This window comes from Oxyura jamaicensis, chromosome 2 (assembly GCF_011077185.1).
Source record: "Oxyura jamaicensis isolate SHBP4307 breed ruddy duck chromosome 2, BPBGC_Ojam_1.0, whole genome shotgun sequence".
Lineage (NCBI taxonomy): Eukaryota > Metazoa > Chordata > Aves > Anseriformes > Anatidae > Oxyura > Oxyura jamaicensis.
Window position 1 is genome coordinate 32605768 of NC_048894.1, and position 13599 is coordinate 32619366.

Sequence of the window (13599 nt, forward strand, 5' to 3'; positions counted from 1 at the left end):
AATTTAGTCAAAAACAAAAACAAAAAAAATCCTCATTGCAAACAGTAGACTTCTTGATATGCAAGATGTCTAATATAACTTAACTAATCAGAAAATACTTACTATGGATCCCAAACTCTCCCATGTTACTGCCTGTATAGAATAAAATACTGAAGTTGCTAGCAAGAAACAGACTATAGTGTACAGTACCAAATCCTTTTACACTTCGGCAGAGCGTACACCAAACCATTCAGTTTGTCTTTCATCTGGTGAGAACCAAGAACCTTATTAGACGTGAAAACAGGAAATTAATTAAAATAACTAACCAGTAAATTCTACCAACAAGTAACAAAAAAGATAAGTCTGTAAGTCTAGTTTTAGAGAAACAGGGAACTGTTTTTGCATTTCAAGGTCATAATCATATATATCTCAAAACAACAACAACAAAAAATCTTATTAATCTATTTGTATCCTGTTTTTTACCTGTTCTGGTGTGACCCCTTCATATCACCATATTCAATCAAAAGTTTGGATCATTTTAATTTTTAACTCCTCCCACCCTTTTTTGTACAGAGACAGCAGGCTAAACTGTACTTTGTACTTTTTCAGTTTTATTTCATTTAGTGCAGCCTTAGGAATTGTGTAAGTCACCACTGCTGCCAAAATTTTCTGAATCCTTTTGCAGAAATTGCTGTCAGCGCTTCAAAGAGAACAAGCTAGTTATGAGAAGCACACCCTGTTGAGGTTTGCAATTCACAGGGACAGTCAAAAGGTTTCAGATGAAAGGCTGAATTCACGTATTTTTAAAACATGGTTTTTTAAACACACATTTTTTGTTTACAGACACTTCATCTTTTGAAAAACTTAATTTTCTTTTGTCCCTAAATATACAACACACTTTCAGGGAGAGACAAGGATAGTATTGAGTAATCCTGAATTCTGAATTAGTGTACACTCAGCTCTATGAGTAAATTTTCAGGATTTAAATTAATATTTATTTTATTATTACATATTTTAATTATTTGCAGGCAAAATAATATGCTTTGAAATGCAACCAATAACCTGGAAGCATTTAGGAGAAAATCACATGGTTCACATGTAATAGTACTGCATCATGTAGAAGTTGTTCAGTGCTTGCAACTGAGGCCCATGAAAATATGTATTAAAATACTTGTATTACTGTCCTTAGGTAGCTACAACATTAAATATGAAGTTGTCATGTATAGGAAGAAAATGTCTTCAACAGGTGGGTCATAACGTAAACATAATGCAAACATAATGCAATCTTAGACATGCATATTATAGTAGATATACTAATAATAGAGTTCCCAAACTACATGGTTGCTAATTGCTTCCAATTGGGATTGTGAATTACTCAAGGAAACAGTTTACCATGATCATGACTTCCATGACAAAAGACAAACTATTTCAATCCTGGCTTTCAATCACACATGAGCAAGGCTCCTGGAACTTTTACAGAACGCTGTTTAGAATGAATTGATTGTAGTATTATTTTTCATGAGAATCTAGATGTATTTTCCACCTATACGTATCTGCAAGTTAGAATCTAGATGTATTTTCCACCTATACGTATCTGCAAGTTTTAGTAATATGTTAAGGTTTGTAAAGAATCCTGTAACGGTGCAGGACAACATTTTGTTGTTCATACATTACTATTGAGTAGCCCGTTGGCAATATATTCCCAATAACCAAGTTAGTCCATGCAGTACTTACAATAATGAGCTCATAAAGGAATAGTCTCTTTTTTTTGTTAGCATGGCAATCTTCCTTTAGCCTCTTCACAACATGTGCAACTCTGTCTGATTCTTTATCACCATGTGCCTCATTAAAGTCATCCAAAGACATATGTGAATATCCTAGCACATCAGACAAAGATCTCCAGTCATAAACACTCTCTGACACTGTAGATAAAACTACTGAGTAGATATAAGTCAGTTTTTTAAATGGCAATGCAATTTGTTCAACAAGATTCCTGGTTGTTAGCTCACTGTCAGTAGTGTCCATAGCTTGCTCTTTAGAAATCACTTTGACATTTTTGCAATGTACCAGACCAATCTTTTTTCTGAGAACTCCTACATACCACTCCTTTATTTTAGTTTGTCCGATGGCTTTTACTTTATCTTCACCAAGAAGTGCTATTGTATCCCCTTTAAAATATTCTAACAAATAGTCAATCTTATTTTGACGTAACACAGTTTTCAAAGCCACTCCGTAAGTATTAACATTTAAAATTTTGTCTTGAAACTTTGGGTATTTAACTGTTGGTATTAAAAATAAAGGTGCGGACTTGATTTCTTTACGTTTTTGTAAGCGCTTTGGCCTACTGATAATTCCACTTAATTTTGGAGCTGGATCAGGAGTTGTAACATGGAACTGCATTACTTGGCTACTTCTTAAGACTTTAATCTGAACAAGGAAAACAAAGAAATGCATCTCCCTGCATCCTAGCATGGAAAACAGGAATTGGTGTTGGACCATTTCACCAGTTTTCAGTTCCTCCTCTTTAATATTTTTGCTTTGGTCTTCCGTCTTCACTTCAAAATCTGGATCACAGGATACCAAAGAAATGTTTAGATCTTGGGGCTTTTCCAGCAGAAATGTATGTTTTCCCCACAGTTGAAACACAACAGGAGGCATATTTTTCCCCCCCTTTTTTATATCACAAATTGTAAGTTTTCCTGGAATGTAGTTATGACCAAACACTGCAAAAACTGTTGTAAAGGATGGATGAATATATTTGGGACCATAAATTCCAACTGAGACAGTTCTATGAACATAATCCCAGACATTAGTGGCTGGAGGCTGGAGTTTGTTTGCCTGGACTGCAATCACTGCATACATCACATGACTTAGGTCCATTAGTTTCACTTGTATGGTATCTTGATAAGTGTAGCAATTCTCCAGTTTCTTAAAAGGGCCTTCTTTATTGAAACTAAAAAAACATACAATATCACTCATAACCTGGCTGAGAGGATCATTCTTCACTTGAGCTGCAACTTTCACCTCCAGGAAAATAGCTTCTTTCGTGTTGAGGTTGCTCAGCCTGAGTTCTATCAGAGGACTTACAGTGCTAGACAGCTCATTGTTAAATGATGAAGGAGGATTAAGAATAGCCCTTAAGCCAACTTCTTGGAATTCCCCAGGCAATACATGACCCACAGGGATGTGAACATTGATATCAGAGTCAGGTAGCTGTACTGAACCCCCTTCATGGTTCAGTTTACAAACTATATGAATGTCAGTAGCTTGCGTCTGTGCCCATCCAGGACTATGGCTCATGGCTTCTAAATCTAGGCAAGACCGAGTCAGCTGTCGGTGATTCAACCAAGCCATCTTGTAGGCTTCACGGTCATTTTGAAGACATGTAATGTCTGAAGTTATAGTTTTTTGAGGTATTGTCTTGCAAGGATTAAATCTTCGGTTATCAATAATATCCAAGAAGTCAGAGACACTCTTGGATCGTCCAGATCTTCTTGCTGAGGTCTTTCTTAGAAGACAATCAATATCTAGCTCATCACCTGAGGAAGCCAAAGAATCCCTATTGCTAGAAATTTTAGAGAACAAATAGGGTTTTTCTTTCAAGACAGAAAGGTATTTACTATTTTCGTTTCTATTGGAAGCAGCTATGTCGTGTACAAAAGGGTTGGAGGCTGACAATTCATTCCAGAAAGGATTGGTCTTGGAAACAACATGGGCATGTTTGAATAGGTCAGACCAGTCAATATCCAAATCCAATTTACTTTCACTGACATCTGTTTAAAAGAAAAAAAAAAAAAAAAGTATTTCCTAAGTCACAGAAACTTGACACATTTAATTCATCTCTAACTAATAATCTATTAAATTGATGACAGCCAACTAAATTTATCCCCCTAAAATGCATATGGATCAAGTTGTTAAGGAACTGATTTTTATATTTTTCCTTCAGGTCTTTAAAGAGCATCAATATTGATTTCTAAGCAACATTAAGATTTTATTTTTTTTTTAATAAAAAAAATGTGCAAATGAATTAGTGCTGAAGGACGTAAAGCATCATTTGCAAGGTGCTGATTACTACCAACTCCTAGAAATATTAATTTGCATCAAGTATACTAAGGTACCATAAGCTTTAAACCCTTACATTTCAGTGACCTTTGGCCTACTACAAATTTTCAAGCATTTCTTTCCTTCTTTCCTTCCCCCCCAGCCCCCCTTATACAAAGTTTAAACAACTGCTGTTTCATTCTTTGAACACTGTAGACAGTACAGGTAAATGCATTATTCAGGATTCCCTTTCATGCTAGTGCACATTAATTTAATTGATAACTGCACTCTTACAATTCATCTCGGTCTTAGTGGAATTGTTTACACTATCTTTCCTTTTAAAAATTCATTAATATAGTTTATGAATTACACAATACATATGTATTAAAAAATAAAAATAAAATAAAAACACTCCAGCCTTACCCTTCCTAAAGAGAATGTATCCACAGAAAAAGTTTGAGCTGAAAACTCTGGCAGAGCCTAAATCGTTAGGCTGGAGTCTTTTCTCATGCCAAGGTAACAGTACTGGTTACTGGGGTGCTGTAGGTTAGCGAGGAAGTAATTCCTACTCCCCAAATTGCGCAGCAAGTGCCAGACTCACTTTTACTCACATCTGCTACTGGACAAAAGCTAAGAGAAGTTCTGTCTTGTGAAGGGGAATGTTCTCTTAACTTTTTGGCTAACATCAATGAGATTAAAGTCATTTTTGTTTTAAGTCAGGTTAACAGCTGATATTCAACACAGTTTTCTACAGGCTAAAACTCAAGTTTTTAACCTGTATTAACTCCAAAATTATCTTGCCAGATTTCTGGTATTTAAAAAAAACACCTTAAATGAAAGAAGCTTGGTTAAAAAACATACCCTAAATAGAATTTATCCATGTAAGGTTAATGGTTCCAGCAATTCCTCCCAACCTGCCTGACCCACGTTTATTATAACAGGGGACTTATGCTGTCAAGTGTCTCCTAGGGGAGTCTTTGAAAACTCCTTGCACTCTGATTCCATGGACATTCATGATGGCCTGAGTAATGCAAACCAAAAATAATACAAGCAAACAAATGAAAAATCTCTGTTGTGCAGGGGTTTACAGAGTAGCTGTAACTCTTCCCACTATCAAGAGCTTTGCAGAAGTACAGACTTTAGGTGGAAAGCCTTAGTAAAGAAAATAGCAGAAGATACATACTGTGGGTAGATGAAGGAGTCCTGTCATCTTCATCAAGCAAAGTCCCTTCTGACCTGCTCCGAGGAATCTCTGAGTTATGGAGGGAGGCTGTTCCACTACTGGAAGTGTTTTCCTCCTAGGAAACAGTTTAATGTATATAACAATAGCAAGTATGAAAGTATGAAACCTGAATAAGAGACATTGATGAAAAATAGTTGATCTTTTCTCCTGTGATGGGATAAATGAAAAAAAAAAAAAAAAAAAAAAAAAAAAAAACTAATTGAAGTTATGATATAAGACTGAATTTATGGAGTCTGCTCAAGAGCATTGTAATCCCAAGTGAGTCTTACTATTTAATTTATAGCAAAAATACCAGATGCAACAGCCATAGTACAATGCAGTACCCCAGTCCCCAGTGAAGTTTAATACGTCATACGACTAAATGTCTTGCAATTGGAACCGAGACAATTATACAATAACTTCCATTCTGAATGTCTTGAATAAAAACTTAATATATAAATAAAATCACAGAATGTTAGGTTTTGGAAGGGACCTTGAAAGATCATCTAGTCCAATCTACCTGCTGGAGCAGGAACATGTAGATAGGTCACACAGATCATCAGGTCAAATAAACATCCAAAGTTTCTAGTTAACCTTATCTGAAAATGGGAATTAGAAGGGGAAGATCTAGGTCCATTCCTTCCTCTGTCAATTGATAGAAAATATTTCTGACCCCTTCTGCTTTATTCTTTTTCTGCTCTTCCCTGAGTGAACATCAGGTCAGATTTTCCTGTTAGTCTGTACAAGCATGACTTACAACACACTTCCAAGGGGTGCATGCCAGCACAGCAACAACCTAAGAGAGGATGTTCAGGTCTCTCCTCTTTCCTCTTCTGGTTACAAGAAGTTCTGCTTGATTTTGATGCCATTTGCATATGGCCACATGAGGGCTGTAAACCAGATGCTGTGGTTAAAAAAGAGTCAAGATCAAATCCTTCACAAAGGCAGGGCACAATGGACATTCCTCTAACGCAGGTGACAGGGAAATTAACATTTACAGGTACTACTGCTTATTGCTGTTTTCAGCTGCTCAGGAAGAGGAATTGCAGGCATTTGAAGGAGTGTTGGGTATACTATGTACCAAAGTTACTGCATCCCAACATTGGAAGCTGGAGGAAATACAGTCTTCTAGACCTCTTTGTACAGGAGAGTTCATTAAATCTGTGCTATAAACTGAGATCACTTAGTGAGTTTCCAAGAAAGCTCTGACTGTCCTTATACGTACTGGGGTTGTAAAGGATGATTGCCAATAAACACATGGGGACACATGGATTTTTTTTATATTTAAAAAAAAAAAAAAAAAAAAAACACGGGGATAGGGGGTAGTCACAAAGTCACAGTTCTGTGGTGAATCCACAGGATAGAAAAGCTAGCTTTGTTCAGGAGTCTGAAGTATTGCAAACTGCCAAGTCTTCAGCAGCACCCACAGACTACTCAGATCTTAATTAAATGTGATTAAGATGAAAAAAAAAAAATACTTTGGGCTTGTTGGGCTTCATTTTTTTGTGACTAAGAAAAAAAAGAATTTTCTGTTACAATTTTTAGTAGGTGAGTTATGGGGAAAAGGAAGCATGCATTATATCAAAGCATTACTGAATGAGAAACTGGAAGATGACTGACTGTTTCCATTGCACACAGGGTGATGGTTGAAGACATGATTTTTTTCTGCACTACAGATGTAAATTGGTACTTTTTATTCTTACCACAAGGGCTACATTCAGCGAATGGCAACCTGTTCAGATGTGGATTTGTACTCAGGCAGAATGCAAGGCTGACATCAGACTGAGGCTGAAGTTACCCAGCAGTTTTGCTGTTGCAGGCCAGTAAGTATTTTCAGGTTCTCCTGTTGCCAGAAATCTCAGCCTCTGGCCTTAGAAGGGCTGATTTCAGATGGCACTGAAAGCTAGCATCCAAGACTAATAGCTTGCAGCTTCTGTTATTAATGCCATACCAACACCAAACTGGAACCTAAGATGCCTCCTTCATCACTACACTGTCTTTCCAACATCTTACATCCCACACCTGTATAAAAATGTCATTGCTCCTTCCATCTGTGGTAAATGGCAGTATCTTTGATAATGCATATGCATTACTGCAAAGAAAGTGTTTTGCATTGTAGCTGCAACTCAAAGTTTGAAGGACTGAACACGTATTAGCATGCAAGATTTTCAGACTTCTACATCACAGACTAGGGTTATTTAATCACCAGTTTAAAGTATCCATAGTCTAAACTCCTAGTAAGTGTACAAAAAGTCCACTTCTTACAGTGTATGTGTTGCCAGCACTGATCTCTGACTGATGATTTATCCATCAACTGACATATTAATCTAAGAATAATTAATCTTTAAACAGTTAATAAAAAGCATAAGTATTTCAGTAGCTATGAGATGTGGGAGGCAGTAAGTAAAGATGAGGAAAGAGCTCACAACAGTGCAAGTAGCTGCAGAAAAGCTAAAATAGGAAACCCTAGGAGAAGAGGGAGGGAGAGAAAATGAAAAAGAAAAACAAATCTCGAACACAGTGGGAGTATATTGACAGAGACATGACAACAAAATTGCATATAGAAGTTTTATACAAGCTATGAATTTCTGCAAATAGAATAAGCCATTTCCTAAAAGTTCCCTCTGGGAACTCCTTAAAGCCTTTAGCACTAGCCTGGCACAAGGACAGAAGAGGGGGTACTGAAAAGGAAAACTACTTTCAAAAATAACCACCACCCCCTCAAGAAAGCATTCCTTGGTATTTGAGCATGATGAGGGAGCCCCTGTGATTTAGGCACATCTTCAGGCCAGCCAGGAAGAGGAGGAGGGAAGTGGGATAACATAGAGGTTTCTGTGCAAAAAAGATGACCACGTTTTGTCACAATGCCAAGGGATGTGGGAAATGCTGAGGACAAGCTGTACACATGCTGTGGGGTACCAGGCAATGTGCCTCCTGAACACAGTTAAATGATCTGACTGCAGGCTGGATCCTGTCTATTCTTTGTTCCAGCCTTAGTGCTGGAAATGCTTAAATCCCCAGTGCCTTTGTACAAGACTAGTAAAATAAGAAAAATCTAATACTACCCCTCTTTTCCATGGTTAAATTCTATGACAAATATAGCACCCTATCTGAAACTTTTGATGGGGCAACCCTATTAATTAGGAACTTACCTGGGCAAATACAGAAGAATGATCACCCACAAGAGAGGAGAGATTAATGCATGTGGTATAGAAAGCCATGCTGAGCAGGAGTGAAGAGGAAAGGTATGAAAGAAACCCTTTTGCTGTGAAAAAGAGGGAATTATGTACAGGAAGAAAGAGAAGCTAAGCTTTTCATTTGCTGCAGCTACCAAATAAGAAAGATGTAACCTGACAAATACTTAATCGTACAGAGAATTATTTGACTGATAGTACGTCAGCTCACAGCGTGAAGTGAGGAGGAAATGAAGAAGTGAAGAGGCTGGAAAGAGATCAGCTATGGAGGTGACCAGTGAGTGAACCTGAATGACTGCTGAGAGACGTGGCATTTTTCTGTATGAGGGCAAGAAATAGCTTGCTAGGTGCAATCTGCTTTTAAAGCTCGGAGTGCATTGCGTGACCTGTAGGAGCAGGGAAAGCAGGACCCACAGTGCTTCTGGCAAAAAGCTACAACTTGGTCACGGAGGAAGAAAAACATATTAGAGGGAGAAGAAAGTTGCAGGTAGAACATTTAACTTTTCAGAAAAGCCAGGAGACAGATATGCTGCAATCTGCATTATTGCAGCATGCAATGCTTCTAGAAATGTCTTCCAGGTCTTTTAAAATTTGAGTGCACTCCCTCCCCTCTCCGAGTCTATACCAATGAAAACATGTCCTGCTATGCTTTAAATAGTGGTAGGGAAGAAAACAAAAAAGCCTAAAAGCAAACACTTCCCGACTGCCTCTGCCCTCAAAACCAAACACATTCCCTTGTGTTTTTAAAGGATCAACATCCCAGAGCAAGACACTAGCGATATGCCTTTCATTCAATCTTAGCCCCGTTTGCCCCTCTTCAAGAGCAGGCTGTATTAACAGCAGAGCTCTGCCGTGGCAGTGTCACCCCATGGACTTGCATACACACTGATACTCAGCTATGTCATTATTCACAATGATTCATGGCCTTTGTATTCAGAGGAGGAAGCTTTGGCATTTGCAGAGACAGGACAAGTAACACAAGCAGGTGATAGAGATGTGCTTCATTCCTCAGGCTCACTCAGCCATCATGTGGAAAGATGACTTGCTATGTATACAGGTTGAGTTATTAAACATACAAGTTTACTTCTGAAAAGGAAGCAAGGCTTATTCATCAGAAAATTAAGTACAGTGTTCCTGACCTGACCAAATACTATGTATACTGAATTATTTAAATTCCATTAGATGCAGGGAAGAAAAGGATTTATAAAGAGAAAGCAATTACAAAGAAGAGAGATTGTTTCAAAAGGCCCTACACATCAAGTCTAAAACACTGCCCATTCTCAGCAAATTAACATGTTCCTAACTAAACCTCAGTTACAGTAATGTGACATATTTTAACAGCCCCTTGTTATTCATGATCTGGAAGAGCTTTACACAGCTCAGAGTTTGGGGACATGAGTTTAACAATCTCTGATTACAGGGCTTGACTGTGATACTGTAGTGTAGCCAATGGTAGTACAGGACAGCAAGCAAAGCTTTCAGTTGAAGTGATAAAGTCTTTGACTTACTCTCTTAACCTGATGCATGTGAAACAGTTAAGGATTGCATCCATATCTCTTTTGAACTAAGACAGAAGTGGTTTAATGTTCCAGCTAAAGAACTCTAAGTCCTATGTTGCCTACCTTGTTGATACTTAACAGCAACATCAGTGCTTTAGTGCAACCCCCTTACCTGCTGCTTTGTCTATAATGATAGTGAGGTGTTTTTAATGCATATACATACTAATTTATTCCAGTTTTAAATAGTTGACTATGTGATACCTACTTTTTCAAAGTTCTGGCAACTTATCACTTTGTGGGTACTGCAGATTTGCTCACATTCCTTTCTGAACTCAAGGTTTAAGGTTTCTGCAGACCAAAACATCTCTCTACAGAGATGCTTGTAACTAGTGTAATCAATGCTCGTAATGCTTTGTTTGAGCTACCTCTCAAAGGGCAGGGCTAGTAGACTTAGCACAACATAAAAATGGGACCTGAAGTGGGTCATTCTCTTATTAGATTTCCACAACTTCAACGGCTTTTTATAACCTCTGCTTAGCTCTGTGCTACCTAAGACTCATTGCTTTACAGCCAGTTTGGAGAATACTATGCAAACAGAAATTACTACACTCCTACAAGGGAAATACCCTTTCTTTCATCCCACACATTTACATTTCTAAAATTGTTTGTAGTAAGCATAAGGGCTATGGTATTTATTTTTGATTATGAACCTCACATTTGGGAACACTGCTTTCCAGAATCCTCAAAAACACACATAAACCTTGATGTTGTGTTTTGGGTACCAGCTGCTGCTTTGAAATATAGTAAGGTTTCTCTTCAACATTAGGAAAAAGAAATGTTGTCTTCCATCTGTATCACTAAGTAACTTTTTAAAGAACTGAAAATGGAAAGTAAGGATGCCCTTAAGGCTCCAATTTTGTAACATTAAGTTGTAATGTTCCTTCTTTTTGCTGAACAGAGCAACCAACTTTGCAAGTTTATTACCTTAATTGTTCTATAAACTCTTTTTCTTACTACTTCTTGAGAGCCTTTAAGACCAATAAAAAAATTAAAAACCACAATGGATTCTCACAGACCATATACAAACATACATACTGTGGAAGCATTGAGTCATACATACATGGGAAGCAAGGAAGTATTGGAGGTACTGTGAAAACAGTCCTAGATACTTGACAATTTTTGACTAGTTTTGTTAGTACAAGATACCTCAAAAAATACTCATTATATTGAGTATTTTTCCCCTACTTTATTATCTTTCTAATAAATAAGACCTTTCCTCCTATCCAAGTTGCATGCAGACACTGCATTACACTGGGTAACTGATCAACTCACCTGTCAGTGAAGATGAAACCTCAGGCACCTGCACATTAACTCTGCTTAAGCAGCACGCCTAACTTTCCTGCATAGTGTTTGTTATGCTTTTAGCAGGAAAAGGCTCCTGCCTGTGCCTAGTAGTGACAAAAGACAATTTGCAAAGGGACTGATACAAACTGATATAAACTGTGGTCTTTGAGGGCAGGAAGCAGCTGGGGAAGGGAGGGAAGAGGGACAGCAATAACATTAACAGCAGTGAATGATTTACAATCTCATGGCTGGCTTCAAGAGTAATAAAGGAGATTTCTTAAAATAAAATAAAATAAAAATCTCAGAGTCACAGGGTCATGAAGAAAAAAAAAAAAAAAGAGAGAGAGAGAGAGAGAGAAAGTTTTCTTTACCCCAAAGAATGAATTTTGGTAGCGTCTTGCTGTTTAACACTTACAGTTTTATAGAGAAAACAGCACATCCACTAGCCACCTATAAAGCAAGTTAAGGATAACAATTCCCAGAAAATCAAACCTAGTACAAGTTGTGAACTAGTTTTCCATTATGAACTGGCATTCACTGAGTTACATGTTTCACATAAGTTATTACTCTTTAACTTAAGGACTGAGCACAGGCAGGGGAAAAATTCCTTTTGACTTTCAACATTTAAATATGTCTCATTTGGCCCATCAATGTGATAACGGAAACCCTACAAACATGATACTTTCTTCATGGCATTAAGTCAAAGCACCAAGGAATCTACCTGCAGAGAAGGGTCACCATTTTACTCACTCACAATGCTTTTAAGTTAACATTATAATTATAATTAACATTAAGAAATGATGTTAAGCACCTGTATCAGCGGGATATGTTGCAAAGGTTGCATGTGTTTTTCCTACTCCAAACTACAACTGATATAACAAAGCAATCAATGTGGCAGACACTGTGCCGGGACCCAGTCTTGAACTTTTGGCTGTGAAACTGGATTGCCTGCTGTACCTGTCTGGGTACATGTTGATTCTTTATTTGGACAGCAAAAGGTTCTAGAGGCAAAACAAGTGATGTGAACCTCAAAGTAAATTCAGCTTCGTATCTAGGCATGTATGAAGTACCTTTTCTCTGGTGTTCCAGTTTCTGGAAATTGAGGTGAGTGCCTGCAGATGGGGCAGGCACTCACCTGTTGAGGAAATCAAGTAATACACTTCTGTCTCTCCCAAGAAATATGAAGGGAGATTGATACAGAGAGGACAGAAATGATGGAAGAAGCCCAATGTGGAAACAAATGACTAAAACAGCTACCTATGTCAAGAAAATAACTGTATTAAACATGGTAGAAGAACATAAATCCATTTGGCAAGGACTCTTCTGGATGTCATTAGAGGTTAGCTTAAAAAGTTAATAACCATAAGCATAATCATTCTTCAGCACAACCACAAATTACATTTTGCTTTACTTCTGACCACATAACAGAGACAGGAATATGTGACAGAACAAGTAATATGCTTGAAAGATTGTGATTATATATATATTAAGGAAAAACAAACAAACAAACAAAAAAACTGTTTTTCACATATTGATCTGCTTTGACTGAAGAACTTGTTTGATAGTCCTTGGCACTTTAAAAATATACTGAAGAGAGCATTTAAGATGGAGTCTTAATCACTGTGACACTTTCCAAGGTATACTGCAGAAAGCTCACATTTTCTTTGTTGCTTTTTTTTTTATGGCAATTATAGTCCCCAAAGCTTGGCTAGAACTTTCTCTGGCAATAAGATGTCATTTCATTTAAAACATCTGTGCCTGTGTTGCTAGTAACCGGCTGAGCTGTCCATTATGTTACACCTGCCAATATTTTGAAGTTACTTTTGACATTGTTTGCTGAAATGTCAATTTTGAAGGGAAGAAGGGAGGGGAATTCATAAAAACATACTCTGTTCTCTAAGAGCCAAACCCAGTACCTCTTGTTATATTGCAGACTCTCCCTTTACATAGCAATTATACATGCTCTTCGCAAAATGAAAAAAAAAAAAAAAAATCATCTTCTTGAGTAATCTTGCTTTTTAAATGTAAAGCAATTTATGTTTAAATGGGTAATTTTTCTACTAATGAAGGACATTTGAATCTAAATTGTACCCTTAACTACTTCTTATCAACAGTACTAAAATGTCATACTTTTACTGAAATAATATGATTAATATGAAATAATAGAACCAGATAGACTACGAAGTGGTAATAATCCAGGAAAAAAAAAAAAAAAAAAAAAAGTCAGAGGAAGAGAAATTGCCACATAATATCAGATTTATAATAATCCATCTCTGATCACAGCAGACTACATATTTCAGAAGAAGAATTAAGACAAGAA

General features: G+C 37.2%; 1 protein-coding gene across 2 annotated transcripts in view; it reads right to left on the minus strand.

Annotated features, from left to right (window-relative positions):
• Nucleotides 1-13599, minus strand: part of MACC1 (MET transcriptional regulator MACC1) — a 31571-nt gene that overhangs the window by 7473 nt on the left and 10499 nt on the right. For both annotated transcript variants that reach the window (XM_035319426.1, XM_035319425.1), the window contains exons 2-3: nt 5204-5318; nt 1714-3752 (exon numbers count right to left, since the gene is read on the minus strand). In XM_035319426.1, coding sequence (XP_035175317.1) covers nt 1714-3752; nt 5204-5318 — 2154 coding nt within the window. The remainder of the gene's footprint in view (nt 1-1713; nt 3753-5203; nt 5319-13599) is intronic.